Here is a 19,538-nt window from a genome sequence, read left to right on the forward strand (position 1 = left end):
CATGCATGACAGAGAGCAGGTCAGATTGTAGGGAGCTGCGGAGAGACATTAACATGTCTTTGAGGGTTGTGTCCATGACAGCCTGTCCTACAGTGGGGAAGGATGCTATGGCGTCAGGTTGAGGGCACTGTGAGGGGACTCCAGACAATGCTTCCCTTGTGATGTCTCCCTCCCGGATTCCCTCTGAGGCATCCAGCCTCATTTTGCTTTTTGCAGGGCTGTGAGTAGTTGGAGTCCCGGGAGGGGAGCGAGAGGAATCCCCCGCTGTAGAGGCACTTACCAGAGCAGCCTCCGTTGTTGCGTGACATTCGTTTCTGCGGGGAGGGCCTGCAGACATTGCCTGTGTGTTCCTGTCAGCCGTCTCGGCGCCATCTTGGCCGCGCCGCGCGGACGGCTGGTACATGAAGGCTGTGAGTTTACGGGGCAACCGGGTCTCCTTCCGCTTAAGCGACATGTCCCTGTGGTAGTCCGGGAGCCGAGGGCTCACTATAGGCGTCTGTTATCGGCTGGGGTACGCGGTGAGTAGCTGTTCGTCGCCGTGGATGAGGAGAGCTCAGAGCTCAAGCGGCCATCTTAGTCACGCGCCGGCCACGCCCCTCGTATTTGGGTTTATCTTGAGTGATCCTCATTCTCTCCTAAACAAGCTCCATAAGGTAATGGCTGTTTTACTTAAAGGGGTTGTAAAGGTTCGTTTTTTATTTTCTAAATAGGTTCCTTTAAGCTAGTGCATAGTTGGTTCATTTACCTTTTCCTCAGATTTCCTATTCTAAATGTTTTTTTTCTTTGTTTTCTTTGTTTGAATTTCTCACTTCCTGTTCCTCCTCAGTAAGCTGTTCTGGCTGACTAAACACTGCTTGGATGATGGTGTGAAGTTTAGTGAGGAGAAACAGGAAGTGAGAAATTCAGACAAAGAAAAAAAACATTTAGAAGGGAAATCGAAGGAAAAAGTAAGTGAACCAACAATGCACTAGCTTAAAGAAACCTATTTAGAAAATAAAAAACAAAGCTTTACAACCCCTTTAAGGCTTAGGGGGTTATTTACTAAAGTAAAATCCACTTGGAAATAAACTCACTGTAGATCTGAAGGGGACATGCAAGGAAAATAAAAAACAGCATTCTAGCTTGCACATGATTGGATAAAAAAATCAGCAGAGCTTCCACTCATTTCAGCTCTAACCCTTAGATTTAGAGCGACTGCACTTCCAAGTGCACTTTCAGTGCAAAGTGGATTTGCCTTTCATAAATAACCCCCTTAAAGTGTATGTTTATTCTTAGAAGTCTATTTATAAAAAACTGATTTCCGAATATCTCATCATTCATGTCAGTGCAATGAATAAAACCCATAATGTTTGTAATATGTGTGTAATGTTTTCCCTGTTGCTTTTTACTGGGTGAATGTAACATCCCTAACATTTGTTTCTAAGGCCGCGTACACACGCGCGGACTGTTTGCCCAACCTTGTTTGTCAAACAGTTTCGGCAAACAGTCCGCTCAAAATTTGCATGAGCGGACTTGCCCACACACGAGCGGACTGTTTGACGAACAAGGTTGGGCAAACAGTTCGCTCAACTTTTGAAATGAACGGACTCGCCCACGTAAGGCGGAGGCAAATCCGCCCATTTCGAGCGCGTGTACAGGTAGGCGGGGCCCGCGAAGGAGACGTCGCGGGCTTCGCCGCCTGGAATGGGCTTAAAGGGGAACCCCAACGCCGAAAAAAATCGGCGTGGGGGTTCCCCCAAAGTCCACACCAGACCCTTGTCCGAGCACGCTACCCGGCCGGCCAGGAAAGGGGGGCGAGCGAGCGCGCCCCCCCTCCTGAGCCGTACCAGGCCGCGTGCCCTCAACATGGGGGGTGCCTTGGGGAAGGGGGGGCCGCGCGGCCCCCCCACCCCAAAGCACCTTGTCCCCATGTTGATGAGGACAAGGGCCTCTTCCCGACAACCCTGGCCGTTGGTTGTCGGGGTCTGCGGGCGGGGGGCTTATCGGAATCCGGGAGCCCCCTTTAAGAAGGGGGCCCCCGGATACCGGCCCCCCACCCTATGTGAATGAGTATGGGGTACAATGTACCCCTACCCATTCACCTGTGAAATAAAGTACAAAAAAAAACACAACACAGGGAAAAAATATTTTATTGCACAGCTCCGGGGGTCTTCCGTCTTCGGGGGTCTTCTCGCCGGACTCCTCCGCTATCTGTGTGTAGCTCTTTTACTAGCGGAGGAGTCCGGCTTTCTTCCTCCCCGCCGCCGGCCTCTTCTCCCGACTTCGGGGGTCTTGTCCCCCTCTTCGGTTCTTCTGCCGGGCCACCGCGCCTTCTTGTAGCTCTTTTACAGGCGGTGGCCCGGTCTTCTGTCGCCGCTGTCGTCGTCGTCGCCGTCGCCGCCGCCGCCGCCTTCCGTTCTTGTTCTTCTTCTTCTTCTTCTCCTGGAGATGTTGACTCGACGATCTCTCCGGCCGGAATGCCAGAGCCGCGCTGTGCGGTCACTTATATAGTGACAATGGGGCGGTGTCACATGGTATATGTCACATGGGTTGGTCACATGGTGACCCCGCCCCCTTACGATGTCATAGTCCCCATGTGACATCAACCCATGTGACCAACCCATGTGACATATACCATGTGACACCGCCCCATTGTCACTATATAAGTGGCAGCGGAGCGTGTCCCTGGCATTCCGGCCGGAGAGATCGTCGAGTCAACATCTCCAGGAGAAGAAGAAGAAGAACAAGAACGGAAGGCGGCGGCGGCGGCGACGACGACGACAGCGGCGACAGAAGACCGGGCCACCGCCTGTAAAAGAGCTACAAGAAGGCGCGGTGGCCCGGCAGAAGAACCGAAGAGGGGGACAAGACCCCCGAAGTCGGGAGAAGAGGCCGGCGGCGGGGAGGAAGAAAGCCGGACTCCTCCGCTAGTAAAAGAGCTACACACAGATAGCGGAGGAGTCCGGCGAGAAGACCCCCGAAGACGGAAGACCCCCGGAGCTGTGCAATAAAATATTTTTTCCCTGTGTTGTGTTTTTTTTTGTACTTTATTTCACAGGTGAATGGGTAGGGGTACATTGTACCCCATACTCATTCACATAGGGTGGGGGGCCGGTATCCGGGGGCCCCCTTCTTAAAGGGGGCTCCCGGATTCCGATAAGCCCCCCGCCCGCAGACCCCGACAACCAACGGCCAGGGTTGTCGGGAAGAGGCCCTTGTCCTCATCAACATGGGGACAAGGTGCTTTGGGGTGGGGGGGCCGCGCGGCCCCCCCTTCCCCAAGGCACCCCCCATGTTGAGGGCACGCGGCCTGGTACGGCTCAGGAGGGGGGGTGCGCTCGCTCGCCCCCCTTTCCTGGCCGGCCGGGTAGCGTGCTCGGACAAGGGTCTGGTGTGGACTTTGGGGGAACCCCCACGCCGATTTTTTTCGGCGTTGGGGTTCCCCTTTAAGCCCATTCCAGGCGGCGGAACCCGCGACGTCTCCTTCGCGGGCCCCGCCTACCTGTACACGCGCTCGAAATGGGCGGACTTTCCGAGCGGGAACAGTCCGCTCATTTCGAAAGTACAGCGGACAAGCCCACACACGGGCGGACTGTTCGCTCAAACACAGTTTCAGCGGACAGTTTTTCGGAATTTCCGAAAGACTTTGTCCGTCCAACTGTCCGCTGAAACTGTCCGCTGAAAGCCCACACACGAGCGGACTGTCCGCCCAAACACTGTTCAGCGGACAAGGTTGGGCGAACAGTCCGCCCGTGTGTACGCGGCCTTAGAGGAAAAATAGAGAACATAACAAAACATTCAAGCATGAGAGTTAGTATTCACCAACAGACAAAATAATCATATGCTATAGGCTAAGCAGGGGAATGAATGAGCGTTCAGCTGAACCAACCTCAAGCTGCAGTGTGAGGTGAAACATTTAGCAGGAGTATTATTACCACTGCCAAATGTGACATCTTCCTCTTGGTTGTAGGGAGGCAGCACATGCCAGTGTCCTAAAAACCAGTAACCCATACCAGATGGCCACATTCAGCTGCCAGCCAAGGTTTTCCAGGTGCAAACAGTGGGGGGAAAAAAATACATGCGGTATCCACAAAATTTAAGTGTTTGTTAACCCCCCAAAAAAATGTAGATTCTGGTCCCTTAAAGCAGATTTGCCCTCCTCTAAACTGTAAAAAAACCTGAATCTGGCACTTCCTATATCCCCTCTCTAAACAGACTACAATAACCAGGGCAGCTCCGCCCTGATTACTGTCAAGGTGCGTCCCTCTGTCAAATGTAGCTGTCCCCTTTGCTCTCCTCTCTCCCTCCTCACCCCCTCCTTCCTGAATGTCAGCGTTGTCTGTGTCTTTATCTTCGCCTCAACTATTACAAATAAAAACACTAAAATTGGCACTGCCAGTCCCTCTATTACAAGTTGGCATACCACACTATCAAAGTCCTTTGTAAAAACGAGCTCTCTAAATACCTCTTTGGAGCTGTCTTCAGGCTGGTCACATGACTCTCAGCCACTTTACAGCTCCAAGACATTGCTTCTGTGGGAGGTCATGTGATCTCCCCGTCTGATGTCAGAGGGAGATCACAGCCCCTCCCACAGAAGTCATGGCTATAGGGCTGTAAAGCGGCCACGAGTGATGTGACCGGCCTGAAGACATCTCTAAAGATGTATTTAGAGCGCTTGTTTTACAGAGGACTTGGATAGTGTGGCATGCCAGCCTCTAATAGAAGGGCTGAAAGTGAATAATAGTTAACAAACACTTTTATACCAGACCCTTTAATTCTGTATTGAGTTTAAGGAGGATGCCATGAAAAAACACAAATGAAAATGGCAAGCCCCCCCCCCCCCCCCAAATTCCATACCACTTTCGAGTCTGGAATGTATTTTAAGAGGAAACCTCACACAAAAAGAAAAGAAAAAAAAGGGTTAGGTCCCCATAAAATCCATAGTAGACCTAGAAGGTCATTGATGAAATATAGTCATGTCTATATCTGGTCAATGATGTCACCCAGAATCCCCACCCCTGTGCTTATATCAGGACTGGGAGATACTATTCATTGCCAGTGAAGCGATGGGTTGGGACCTGTCTGAGGGTGGCGGGTTGTTTTTCTTTCAGCAGGTCAGCAGGTTTTGGGCATCATCATGATTGACGTAGATTTGAATCGCTGGACTATGTGTCTGACAATGGACGTACGTCGTAGGACGATTTTTTTTAAATAAAAGAACTTATCAAAAGTATATGTGTTTTTTTACCATTTAATTTCTTTTTGCTTTTATGGAGGGGGGGGGGGGGCGGGGGGCTGTATCTAGGGCCCCCTTTTTCAAAGGGTGCTTCCAAATTCTAAGAAGTCCCCTCCAGCCACACACCTCCACAATCACCAGGTCAGGGTTGTGGGGAAGAGGACCTTGTCTTCATCAACAAGCTGTTTTACCGGGGGGGCCCTCTTGACAAGGTACTCCCATGTTGAGGGCATGTGGTTTGGTATGGTTCAGGGAGGGTATGGATTCAGGGGGCTCACCCTTTTTTTGTGTGAGGTTCCCCCTTAAAATCCATACCAAACTCACAGGGTCTGGTATAGAATTGTGGGTGAAAACCGCGAGGTTTTTTTTCATAGGGTTTCCCCTAAACTTTCATAAAAGACCTAAAGAGTCTGGTATGAATTTTGTGAGGGACCTCATGCTTGTTTTTTTTTTTCACAACATCTCTGCAGGAAACCCCAGCTAACAGCTGAATGTGCCCAGTTGGTATGAAACACTGGTTGTTAGGACGCCAACTCCCTAAAAACCAAGACAAAGCTGTCACATTGGTGATAAGACCACTACTAAATGTTTCACTTCACACTGCAGCTAGAAGTTTGTTTGGCTGAAAACCTATTTTATTCAGCTGCTCACACAGGAGTCTCCATAGATAGTACACAATGCAGAAGTCTTCCTCACATTATTTCCCCTGTTGTTTGAATGTTTTTATAGCTATTTCTCTCTTAGGACCGAATGTTAACAAGGGAAACAAGGAAACTATTAGACCCCTTTCAGACGGGGCGGACTCTGTGAAGCGGATCAGCCTGCTCAGCAGGGGATCTGTGTGCTCCATAAAGAATAATGGGTGTTCCAATCAGATCCACCTGCAAAGCAGACAGGAGGACCCGATTGGTCCACTGGTGTGAAAGGGGCCTTATACACACATTTCAAACAACACGGCTATTTGTTATGCTTGCATAAATGCTGAGATATTTAAAAAAAAATAGACCCCTTAAAGTGTATGAACAGCCAAAACATTTTATGTTAGTTTTGGATAGAATTGGGAGGTGTTAAAACCTTCAAGTGACTGTCATCATTTGGGAGATTCCTTCTCTTTACTTGTCCTGGTAACCAATGTCTCCAGTATATAAATATATGGGAAATCCATATATCAGAGCTACAAGTATAATATTACTATTGTAGATTATTATAATTGTGTATGTGGAAACGGTTAATTGCAAGCTTCTTGAGAGTTGTGGATGTGATTAATGTGAATGTGTGGCATATGTTAGATCTATATGAAGTATATTAATGTTGTCTCTGTTGTTAGTAAGGTCATTAGAGTTTAAGCTTCTCAGGTGTAGAGAAAGGTGTAAATGGCCCAGCATGCTCTGTACAACATTGCAAAATATGTTAGAGCTATATAGTTGTTATAAAACAATTATATGATTGTGATGGGGACTTAATTGTAAGCTCATTGGCAGCAGAATTGGTTTAGAATAGTTCAGGGTTCCATGTATAACACTACAAAATATGTCAGTACTAAATAATGAATAAAAATAGCAATAATGGCTAAAAAAGACACTGGGATGTAAGCTCCACTGGGCATAATTATTTTTATCATGTTATATTGAAGTCTATGTCTAATCCATAAAAATATCAAACTGGATCACTTCAATGTCAAATTACACATTCTAACTCATATATTTTATAAATTATGCAGAGACAGTAGCATAACTACAGCCAAAGCAGCCCACACAGCTACTATGGGGTCCGAGGCAGGGAGGGGGTCACACTAGGGAGGCAATAAACATCAAAAATTAGTGTGTCCATAAAGATACCAAAGATCCAGTACTGTATAGTTAGCGCTGACTGTCTGAAGTCTACATTCTAGACCCGCTGACTGTCAGATGCACAGGAGAGTCTTTGGGGTCATGCTGTCATTCACCACAGTTCTTCCTTTCTTCCCCTCATCTGAGAAAAGATTTATTGCCTTCAGAGCTTGTGGTAATCTCTTTAAGAACCTAACACAGTCCACAGTCTTTCCATCTCTAGAAGATCAGTTAATACCAAAATACGCTAGTGAGCTACTGAGTAAATTTAAAGCCGAACACCAGACACGATTAAAACATTTTCTGATATAAATTCACTTTGTGTGCACCAGATTTGCAAACCCAGGTATTATCTTGAAAGCATGGTAGTGGCACCATCACTGGGCTAACAGAATAATTGGTGTTGCGCTCCTATCAGAAACGTATTTAGAATAAATAAAAACAAGCTATAAATAATTAATAATGTGAATCGTGACAAAATTCTCAATAAATAAGCATAAAAAACAGTAATGATGTGTCAAAATCGTGAAAAAAATTCTCAATAAATAAGCATAAGAAACAGTAATAATGTGTCATAAAGTGAAATACATCACAATATAAAGTGCTAATGTGCAAGCAAGTAACCACCATGGCAGTAAGAGCCATTGGCTTCTGGTGCAGTCAATCAAATGCTGTGCTGAGTGAGTGGGGGGCAGGACCAAGCCACCCACTCTGTGTCAACAGACGCAGACAGGGCAGCTCGAGAGCAAGTATGCAAGGGTGCCCCCATAGAAAGCAACTTTTCATAGGGACACTGGGTGGGGGGACTAGAACGCTGCTGGAGGATACCAGAAGAAGAGGATCAGGACTGCTCTGTGTAAAACCATTGCACAGAGCAGGTAAGTAAAACGTATTTGTTATTTTAATTTAAAAAATGTAAAAAAAAACTTTAATGTTGCTTTAAGCATACTTGTTAAAGTATGTTGTATATGTCAAGCTAAAAAGTTTTTTCTAGTTTTAGGGAAGGTTTAGAACTCCTTTCTGGTTTCTACTGGTATCCAAAGCTCCATTAGAAAGATTCCCTCTCCTCTCCCCTTCTGCTGTTTATCAAACAGGAGGTAAGGGAAAATTTGCAGCAGGGACACAGGCAAGAAAAAAAAATCTGAAAATGTTTTTTGCCTTTTCATTGTCTAATAGAAAAATTATTTTATTTTTGTCTGGGTTTGTTGTTGGAAAATTCCCATCACTTTTTGTCTGGCAGCAGGACAGGAATTGAGGGAAAACTCTATTTAACGGAGCCGCTTATAATAGCAAAAAACATGCAAGGATTCTAATCCTTTGCCCACTTCCTCCCAAACCAAAAAAAGTTTTGGCTGGACATATACTTTAAGATCAATTACAACATTGTTCTAGTTGACACTGCAAAGTGCCTCGCTGGAGGTCCCAATCAAATTTTTGCCATGGGGCTCCGTAAATTGTTGTTATGTCCTTTGCAGAGGTCCATATAGCAGTATAATAACTGTTATTTTATCATAACAATAATGTTGAACATTATTTAAATAAATTGTATCTATAGCTTTTGGATAGAGAAATTATACAACTGAGGTCAGTGGGGGTCCTAAACAATCAATCTGCAAGCTTAAAACAAGTCTAAACTATAAAACATAATAATAACTATTCTTCAATGGGCTCCAAGACCACAGCAATCCATGTGCAACTACAAAGGAAGTATGTCTCTGAAAAAGAGTGGGTGCTGTCTCTGCAAAATAGCTCTAGATCCCATACAAATAGGTACATTCAGTCTGATCTTCAAATAAACTAGCTTCTTCTATGTAGTAATAGTTAACCATATTTAACTGGACTTGTAATGCTTGACAGTTTGCAGCTTATCCACACTACTTTAGTTTCAGGGACACACTCCAGCATTGAAGGCTTCCACTCCATTTAGCAATGGTTGTTTTACCCAAACAGGGGGCCAGGGCTTTCAATGTCATCTGTCGTCCATAAATAATGCTGTTTTAGCATCTCTACCCTTGCCACCAGTTCACACCTTTAGCTCTGTGAACCAAATGATTAATACCTATGCAGACTTCCAACCAACAAAGGATGGGATTATGTAAGTAGAGCAAGGTGGTTTCTCAACTTTCACACTTCACATTCTGTTCTTGAGAAATCAACATCTGCTTGGACACATTCCATCCATGGTGATTGGATTGAGGTGTCTCGTCCACCAAAAAGCAAGTTGGATAAACTGCAAAATGTCTTCAATATTACAGTACAAGTACCATTGAAAGTAACTAATTACTACTACCAGCTTTACCATGACCTGGACAAATGACACCCTTCACATACATGCCTGCTCTAGTAGTTAACACTAGCATGCTCATATTATGCTACATAATTTTCTGAAGTAGATTATATCATTAGTAAATACTCAAGCAACATAAAATAGTTGTAGGTAAGCTTTTATCCACACATTTTATTATTTAAGGCACATTGGGCCTATTTTCATACAAATGTTTGGTAGAATCAGAAAATTGTTGGTTTTTCAATTACTTTGTTAATCTCCAGACCTGTTAAATATCAAGCCCTGTCTTGTATCATTTACATTGTGTGAGTGTAGCACCACTGTTGGCACATGTCCCACACAATGCAAAACATTGCTCTGGACCACTCATTTCAATCTTTGTTCTACTGCTCCTCAGGCTCTGTGGGGATGTATCAATTGTCATAGCGAACAAATGATCCACATATAAAAAATATATATGTTATAATGAAGAATTCAGATGTTTAAATTATGTTGTACATGTGTTTTTTGTTTTGTTGTACGCATTATGTTCTATGATATACCTGTATACTTCATTATTTTTATTTGTTTAGTTGGCATATGTCATTAAATGTGGAAAATGTCCAGATGCTGTTGAAGTATATGTTGAACTTACTTTTCTTTCATGATTGCTGGATTCAAATCAGGTCCACTTACTTCGAAATGCTGGAGACGAAGTCACCATTACAGTTTACTATTTCAAGGAAGCACCTTCATTTCTTAAACTCCCGCTAGGTAAGCTTGTATTAAAAAACAAAAAAACATTTCATGTTAACTTTTGAGAAAAACATAATTATAATAATAAAATGTAAATAAATGCAACAATACATTTCTAGAATATGTATCTTTTTTATAAAGGAAAACTATAATGGTGTTTTTTTTAATAAGTTACCAAACTGATGTTTTAAGGCTGATTTACCAAAGAAGTTATGATTCTCAACTCAATAAATTGTAGGAATATTCACTTCAATCTTATCCAATTATGTGAAACGGAACTACAAGGTATTTCTCACTTCCTGTTTCTCTAACCCTCTTGCACTAGGACAGGGAGTGAGTAGTAATTACAATGCCTTTACTAATGTAAAAAATGTTACAAGGGAATTAGTAATCTAGAACATAATACAAACACAGAATCAGTTTATGTGCACATGGTTTTAGGAGGCAGAAGATAAAGCTCTTGCCTTGTTTCTTCTTCCAGCTGATTCATTCAGTCATAGGCACTAAACGTGCATATAACATCTACATTCTTGCATTGTTTCCACATTGTCTTCAGTGACAAGAATGTTAAGAATTGCAATATGCATTTGCCCAGGACTTATTTAGTTGGGCAAATGTAGTTGCAGGTCTATTTAATATGCATTTTAGGAGTTTGCAACACTTTTGAGTTCCTTCAAAGGTGCCTCTGAGCTACAGTTGATCTTCTTTTGGTCTGCACTAAACTGCATTAAAAAAAGATAAGTTCACCTTTGGGAAAAACAATAAATGCAGATATTTTTTCATAAAAAAAGAGAGTCTGCAAAGCATTGTACCTGTGATTAGAGCAGTGTCAGGCTCCTGCAGACACATCCTCTAGCTTTCTTGCCTGTACCTCTGCATCGGGTTTTTTGATTGAAAGCTGCTGGAAGTGGCAATAAATTAGGAGGGAGCTCATCAGTGTCTTCGCAGTTCATTGAGAACTACTAGCAGCACACGGAGCTTGTAGTTTTTTCATTCACAGATTGCTGTGAATGAATGAAACAGATGGACGGATGGAGCCCCGCACAGCAGCTCTAATTTTAAAATGTGACAGAAGGTGCAGGAGAGGGGAACCCCCTCCCACTGTTATGGAGGGAATATCGGGTCTGGTACAAATATTAAGGGGAACCCCGAACCAATTTTTTATTAAATTGTGTGGGGGTCCCCCTAAGATCCATACTAGGCCCTTCTGGTATGGATTTTAAGTGGAACTCTGCTCCAAAAAGAAAAAAATGGGGTAGGGGTCCCCCCAAAATCCATACCAGACCCTTATCTGAGCACACAACCTGGCAGGCTGCAGAAAAAGAGGGGCGATGAGAGAGCACCCCCCCCCTCCTGAACTGTACTAGGTCACATGCTTTCAACACGGGGAGGGTGCTTTGGGGTCTGACCCCAAAGCACCTTGTCCCCATGTTGATGGGGACAAGGGCCTTATCCCCACAACCCTTGTCTGGTGGTTGTAGGGGTATGTGGGCAGGGGGCTTATTGGAATCTGGAAGCCCCCTTTAACAAGGGGACCTCCAGATCATACACCCCAGTGAGAATTGGTAATGTGGTAATCAGTCGGCATGGAGGCCGATCAGTTGCGGCTTTTTTTTCTTTTTCAGTCCATCTGACTGCGTTAACTTACATCGTGGGACATTTTTATTTTTTTATTTTTTAATAAAGGACTTGTCCCAAGCTGTCGCTTGTCTTTTTTACCATTTTGACACTTTTTTTGTGAAATGGTAAGGGTACGATTGGGTACCCCATTACCAATTCACACGGGGGGCAGGATCTGGAGGTCCGCTTGTTAAAGGGGGCTTTCAGATTCCAATAAGCCCCCCGCCCACACACCCTTACAAACACTGGACAAGGATTGTGGAGATGGGGCCCTTGTCCCCATCAACATGGGGACAAGGTGCTTTGGGGTCAGATCCCAAAGCACCCTCCCCATGTTGAGGGCATGTGGCCTGGTACAGTTCAGAAGGGGGGGGGGCGATCTCTCATCACCTCTCTTTTCCTGCAGCCTGCCAGGATGCATGCTCGGATAAGGGTCTGGTATGGATTTTGGGGGGACCCCTACGCAATTTTTTTTTACATTTTGGTTCAGGATTCCCCCTAATATTCATACCAGACCCAAAGGGCCTGGTAATGGACTAGGGGGGATCCTAAGCTCTTTTTTTTCAATGAGTTTTATCTATATTGCCAAGACCCAAAAATTAATTACCACCATGATCAATTATACATTACATTTTTTCCTTTAGAAATGTTGTTTTGCTGTGGTACTGTTCTAAACATGGGACGATATTTAAAGGACTATTTAATTTTTATTGTTTCACTTTAAGAACTAAAAAAATCACTGCTCCTGAAAAAACATGCATTTTAAAAAAAATATTTCTGCATTGATACACATCCCCTGGGGCAGGAACCGGGTCCCCAAACACTTTTTTTGACAATAACTTGCATAAAACCCTTTAAAATGAGCACTTTTGATTTTTCATGTTAGTGTCCCATAGACTTTAATGGTGTTCTTGGAGCTTACATTCAACTCGAACATCGGGCTCACCCCTACTCATATACACAGATCTATACTTATAGGTTGTAAGCTTTAAAGGACAGGACCTCCTGTATTGATTTGTATTGTAAGTTTACTGTCTGCCCTCATGTTGTAATGTTCTGCGCAAACTGTTGGCGCTATATAAATCCTATATAATAATAATATACATAGGTCGAACATGTTGACATGAGCTGCCACTGCAAGTTCATTGCTGCCACTAGGGGTACAAAGGAATAACAAAGCTTATTTCTGTGTCTTACTAGCGTTTTACTAGTCCCACAGTATTAACTTTATCTATATTTTGAACTGACGTCCCCTTCTTTGTGTATGTTTGCATTGAATACACACTACCACAAAACATTTAAGCCATATTCATATTTCCATAGGGCCATACAGCATACAAAGGTGTTTGATTTCTGTTCCCAGGAGTAACAGGCATTTGTGTACAGCCACAGGCAGAAGCCTGTACAGAACACCAACTGGCTGATAGATGCATTCACATCCGTTTAAGGACAGATGAGCAGCCCTGTATGCAAAATGTTCACCCCTGGGGTCACTCATCTGTCTCTGTACACATGCAATTACTGGGATGTGCAGGTAAATTCATAAAAGCTGTTTCCCACAGCTGTTAGCACACATCTGTGACTCTCAGATGTGGAAATCTTGCTCCTTTGCTCACTGAACAGCTCTCTGTAGTTGTGTGAATAAGCCCTTAAACTCTGCAAACTGTAAATACATTTCAGTCCTCTTTTTCGTTTTATATATGTAATTTTTTTTTTTCAATTTTTTTTTTTTTTCTTTTTTAGGCTCTCCAGATCCACCGAGTGACCACAGCAGTGGCACTTCATCTCCTCTCTTTGATAGTGGTTTACATTTAAATGGAAATACTTCAAACACGGTATGAAAAAAATCAATTGTAACATTATTTGCGAAGCAAGTTAGGATGCCATCTGCCACTTGACGTATATACTCAAGTACTAATCCTTCATAATTAGAATGGAAATGGAAAAAGGAAGCAACTTGTATACTGATGTTTCTCTGTTTACTTGTAAATATGAACACATGCATTTGAAGAAATTCTCCATGAAAATAATTACAGTACATAGTTGGTAAGGTTGAATAAAAACACTGGTCAATCCAGTTCAACCTGTGTGTATATGTTTATGTCAGTACCACTTTCCATATCCCTGTGCATTGCTTTCAAAAAAAAAAAACACATTCAAAAGTCTTTTTAATTTTTATATACTCCCCACTGACACCACCAACTGTGGAAAGGCATTCCACAGTTGCAGGGTAAAGAACCCCTTATGCAGTTTAAGATTGAACCACTTCTCAATCAACTTAATTGTGTGGCCGCATGTTCTTTATAGGTCTTAAATAGTTTCCTCCCAATCCTAGAGTACCATTTAACATTTTGTATATTGCAATCATATCCCCTCTTAGCCCACGTACACACGGTCGGAGATTTTGGCAACCAAATTCGTCGGATTTTGCCCATCGGATTTAGTCCGACGGATTGTGTCCGAAACTGTTGCATACACACGGTTGGGCCAAGTTGGCGAAAAATCCAATCTTTCAGAACGTGATGACGTAATTTCGTTACGATGGGACTACATTCAGGCTAGTAGCCAATAGCTTTGATGTAGGAATTTGATCTGAGCATGCGTGGCACTTGGTCCGATGAAAATGCTCTACGCATGATCGGATTAGGTCGTCTGGCCCAGTTGGTCGGGAAATCTTTCCAACATGTTGGAAAATTGGGTCGGACGGAGATTCGGACGGAATCAGTCCGATGCATACCCCACACAGTCGGATTATCTGACGACACGGTCCGATAAGACTCATTCCGACAGATTCTTCGACCGTGTGTACAAGGGCTTAGGCACCTCTTCTTGAGGGTAAATATGTTTATATATTCATTTACATAAAGAGCTCTTAGTTATTTGCAGAGTTCTTTGACTTGCATAGACAATCCAAGGGCTGTGTGAAATCTGGATCCAATTCTACATTTAGTTGTACTATGCTGGGTTTGTTGTTAGGGAATAGGCATAAGTGGAATGGCTTAGTGAAATTAATTTCACAGAAATCAAACAAAATGTGGCCCAAAAGTAGAAACTCTTAATTTTTCTCATTAAATATGGGTGACATTTGCTTTTAAAAAATATCACTTTTTTTTAGTGTAACAAAAAGGGCCATGAAGTGTACAGTGCACAAGCAATTGAAACAAACTCAGGTCTGTGTAATTAACACTTGCGGATTGGTATAGTCTTGGCTTTAAGCCAGCATTACATGGATCAAACTGTAGGACTAGCTGAGTTTTGATCCATGTATGATCAGGAAGGTTGTTCAGAAGTTGATCTACCAATTGACTTCTGCACAACTACCCCATCTGATTTAACTCATTCAATCAGAGTCACAAGCTATAGACCAGTAATGGCGAACCTTGGCAGCCCACATGTTTTGGAACTACATTTCCCATGATTCTCAACTACACTGCAGAGTGCATGAGCATCATGGGTAATGTAGTTCCAAAACATTTGGGGTGCCAAGGTTCGCCTTCACTGCTATAGACGATAGCGCTGATCACTGTATTTTTCTAGCGGGGAAGTCTCCCTGCTGTCAGAATACAATAGCTCAGCCAGGAGGATTCCCCCATCCACATCAAATATGTGGATGGGGAAATCGAGTTAGTTTTTTTTTACTAAGGACATAGCGTGAGTGGGTATATAAAGCACCACATCCCTAAATGTATGTAGAAATTAATTCAAAACGTAGAATATGGGACTTTCATGGTGCTTAAACATCTCAGGAAAACACTAACACAATTATAAAAATATCTTATCATTTTTTTTAGTACAAAAAATGATTATTAAAACCAGTTCCTATTTAGGAGCATATTCAGATTAAAATATATACCAGACACTCCCAGCTGGTTTGTCCACTGTACCCATTGATATAGACATAGGGTGTGCAATACAAACTAACCAATGACAATTCTATGGCAATGGGACTATAAAAAACTCAACTCTGTACAGTGGAACTATAAGAAAGCTGAAGAAATCTCAATATGTGTTGCGTCTGTTGCTTCATCAGCAGATTGATTGTGAACTACTATAACAAGCTACATGGAACCAGGTGCCATAAGGGAAAAGGAGAGTGAATGTAGATAGAAATTCCCCCCAAGCCGTGGCACACTCCAGAGCAGGGGCACCCAAGTGGAGGGGAGCTCAGCAACCAGGAAAAAATTCAGTGTCACGTGGAGGGAGAGGCCAGCAATGCCATAGACTCCCAGTAGTATAAATGGACCAAAGGGTTACCACTGTCCACCATACCGCATATGCATCCACTAAATTTCACCACCAGGAAAGAAAGCATCACCCATGCTTGTTTAATGAAAAAAACAAAAACTGTCTTATGCACATTACCCTGCCTAATCACATATCTCCTTTACCCCTAGGATGTATTCATATTCTCTATTCACGTGTTCCTGGTCTGTTTCTAGAAAAATCATCTTATAAGGCAAATCTGTCATTTTGCCTTATTTTAAATGCAGTATAAAAATGAGATGCAATTGTAAAATTGTAAAAGAAAAATATCACAAAAAAAATGTTGCCCATAACATTTGAAAATTGACTCTTCAGAATTATTGATATATTTTCCTTAAGAAATTAGAAATGTAACTGGCAGGCTATCATGGTCAACAATGTCATAGACTCCTTGTTATTTTTTTGATGAAAATGAAAGAAAAATACTTATTGTTGCTGGCAACAGCTTAATTTTCATTCCACTTTCTTCAGTTTTCATAATTCAGTTCTAAACCATGTTTGTATAAAGGCATACCTTTAATCAACAAAAAAACTTTGAAACTATATATCAGAAAATGATTTAGAGGACGCTGGCATTGTCCTTGACGTGAAAAGAATTATTCATGCAATTATTATGTTTAGTATATATTACATATGCATTTGGTGTGAGTAATTGTAGTGCACTTCAGTTTTGTACGCTGTCAAATCTTGGAGCTGTCCTTGAATTGACATGTAAGTGCCTAAGCCTTTGTTAATCAAATACTACACATCACTTCAGCAAATTAATGATTAAAAAAATGACTTTCTTCTTTTATTAGTTTTGGTTTGCTAAAATAATTAAATCTCTGCTCTTACAGGCAGCGGAAATGTCTGAATTAATATTCATTACTGCATGAGATAGTTGAATGACCCTTTTTCCTACAGTTTCTCTCTACTTCTTGACTGGTCTAAAACCTATGACTATACAAACTCCTTGACAGTTATGGAAAAAAATGTTCACTTGGTTATGCTAGAGCAGAAATAGAAACCTCAGCTCTGGCCTTTGGAATTGCCAACTGCAGATACAGTTCCTTGAAATCTGTTTCTAATGAACATGTGCAACAATTTGTTCATGTATTAGAGTTCTTGATCGACTGCAGTGGCTTCCTCTCTAACACATTGGTGAAACTACTGTATTAACGTCTGTTGCCTCAGGACAATGGCTCAGTGCTTAGTGTTCTATTCTTGCAGCCCTAGGTTTGAAAACAAATATCCACCTGTGGTACTTTTTGCATAGTTTGTTGACTCAACATTGTTTAATATGATTTCTTTCTTAAACCTGGTATAGTTAATGCTGAAGTTTATTCTGAATATTATTTTTCCCTTTCGTGGTTCCTTCTTTTCCTCATTCTTAAGTATGCAAATGAAATGTTTAAATAAATCCTTTCCATTTCCTTACATACCTTATTTCAGACCCTATGACATCATCCCCAAGTCTCTGTGCTTCTCTATAGTTACAATGTAGGAAGAGCATGGCTAGAGGGAGGGCTCAGCGCGCAGTATATAATCTCTTGTAAACTTCACAGCACTCTACCTCAGTACTCCTCTCATGAACCCTAAGCTACCCCAATTGCTAGTGTTGTTCTAGTCTTATACCACAGGCAGCTGCAGCAGTTACAGTCAGTGTATTGTGCCCCCTGCACAGTGTTTACCTGAAGCTACCCCAATTACTGGTGTTGTTCTGATGCTATACCACAGGCAGCTGCAGCAGTTACAGTCAGTGTATTGTGCCCCCTGCACAGTGTACACCTGAAGCTACCCCAATTGCTTGTGTTCTTCAGATCCTATACCACAGGCAGGCAGCTGCAGTAATTACAGTCGGTGTACTGTGTCATCTGCTCAGTGTGCACCAAAAGCTACCCCAATTGCTGTGTTCTCATCTCCCTGCAGGCCATTAGTATATCTGGAAGGCCAACAAGGAGAGGCAGACAGTCAAGAGCCAATAAAAGAGGGCAAGCAGGCTATGTGCCTAGAGGCAACAGTGCTGGTCTTGGACACGGTGCATTGTCATCAGCACGTGGCCATGGGACATGCTTGTCCTTATTTTTGGCAGCTGGACGTGTTGAGCCACAACATGCCAAAGACTTTGTAGAGTGGATGACCAAGCCCTCCTCATCCTCCTCATCCTCTCTCACCCAGGCTCAGGGTACTGGCAAAGCATCTGCAAATGTGTCCTCTTCCCTCATCTGAATGGCTTTAATCACTCCTTCCCTAGACCTACAGTAGGTGCCGCCGACATTGTGTTTCCAGCGCGACAGTATCACGCTGGTTCCCGGCAACAGGCTTCTCTAACCAGCACGATCCCGTTGCGCTGGATGCAATAGGAAAATTTCATTTTTTCCTATACCGGCGAGAGCGAGGCGACAATGTCGCCTCACTCATGAAGCCTGCATGCCTTCTCGGGGGCATACCAGGCCCTTAGGTCTGGCAGGGATTTTAAGGGGAATCCCCTTCACCGAAAGAACGGCGTGAGGTCCCCCCCAAAATCCATACCAGACCCCTATCCGAGCACGCAGCCCGGCCGGTCAGGAAAGGGGGTGGGGACGAGCAACCGCCCCCCCCCTCCTTAGCCGTACCAGGCCGCGTGCCCTCAACATGGGGGGTGCCTTGGGAAAGGGGGGGCCGCGCGGCCCCCCACCCCAAAGCACCTTGTCCCCATGTTGATGAGGACAAGGGCCTCTTCCCGACAACCCTGGCCGTTGGTTGTCGGGGTCTGCGGGCAGGGGGCTTAACGGCCCCCCACCCTATGGGAATGAGTATGGGGTACAATACCGCAGACCCCGACAACCAAGGCACCCCCCATGTTGAGGGCACACGGCCTGGTATGGCTCAGGAGGGGGGGCGCTCACTCACCCCCACCCCCTTTCCTGACCGGCCGGGCTGTGTGCTTGGATAGAGGTCTGGTATAGATTTTGGGGGGGACCCCACGCCATTTTTTTCGGTGAAGGGGATTCCCCTTAAAATCCCTGCCGGACCTAAGGGCCTGGTATGCCTCCCAAGAGGGAACCCATGCCGTTTTTTTTTACATGTGGGGTGGAGTTCTCCCTTAGGATTCATACCAAACACAGTGCCTGGTATTGGCGGGAATCCAATTCGGATTCCCGCCCCAGTGTCAACCCGGCCAGCGATGCTTGTCGCTTATCAGGAAAGGAAAAGAAACATTTTTCCTTTCCCGATGCGAGCCAGCTCGGCGCTGGCTCCCGCGACGGGGCTCGTGGGGTGTCAATCTCGCGGCTAGAAGTGGCTGGATTGACACAATATCGCGGTCACCTACTGTACCATGTCCTCCTGAGGAGTCCCCGACTGTTTGAGCACAGTGTTGGGTACATGATCCAGGAGGATGCCCAGTGTTTTGAAGGCTCTGATGATGATACCCAGCTAGAGGAAGGCAGTAGCATGAGCCCAGAGAGAGGGGATGCTCAAGAAGGACAGCAATCTGGCAGTCATGTTCCACCAGGTGCAGCATACTGCCAGGGATGCTCTAGTGATGAAGAGGGAGGGGATGATGAGGTCACTGACTCCACGTGGGTGCCTGATAGGAGAGAGGAGGAGGAGGAGGCACATCTTCAAT

The 19,538-nt window shown here is 44.0% G+C and overlaps 1 protein-coding gene across 2 annotated transcripts in view; it reads left to right on the forward strand.

The window, feature by feature from the left end:
• Positions 1-19,538, forward strand: part of SNTG2 (syntrophin gamma 2) — a 787,936-nt gene that overhangs the window by 465,389 nt on the left and 303,009 nt on the right. For both annotated transcript variants that reach the window (XM_077488701.1, XM_077488702.1), the window contains exons 7-8: positions 9,997-10,084; positions 13,430-13,521. In XM_077488701.1, the coding sequence (XP_077344827.1) occupies positions 9,997-10,084; positions 13,430-13,521 (180 nt within the window). The remainder of the gene's footprint in view (positions 1-9,996; positions 10,085-13,429; positions 13,522-19,538) is intronic.

The sequence above is a fragment of the Lithobates pipiens genome, unplaced genomic scaffold (assembly GCF_037356315.1).
Source record: "Lithobates pipiens isolate NorthernLeopardFrog02 unplaced genomic scaffold, aLitPip1_a1.2 Scaffold_18, whole genome shotgun sequence".
NCBI lineage: Eukaryota > Metazoa > Chordata > Amphibia > Anura > Ranidae > Lithobates > Lithobates pipiens.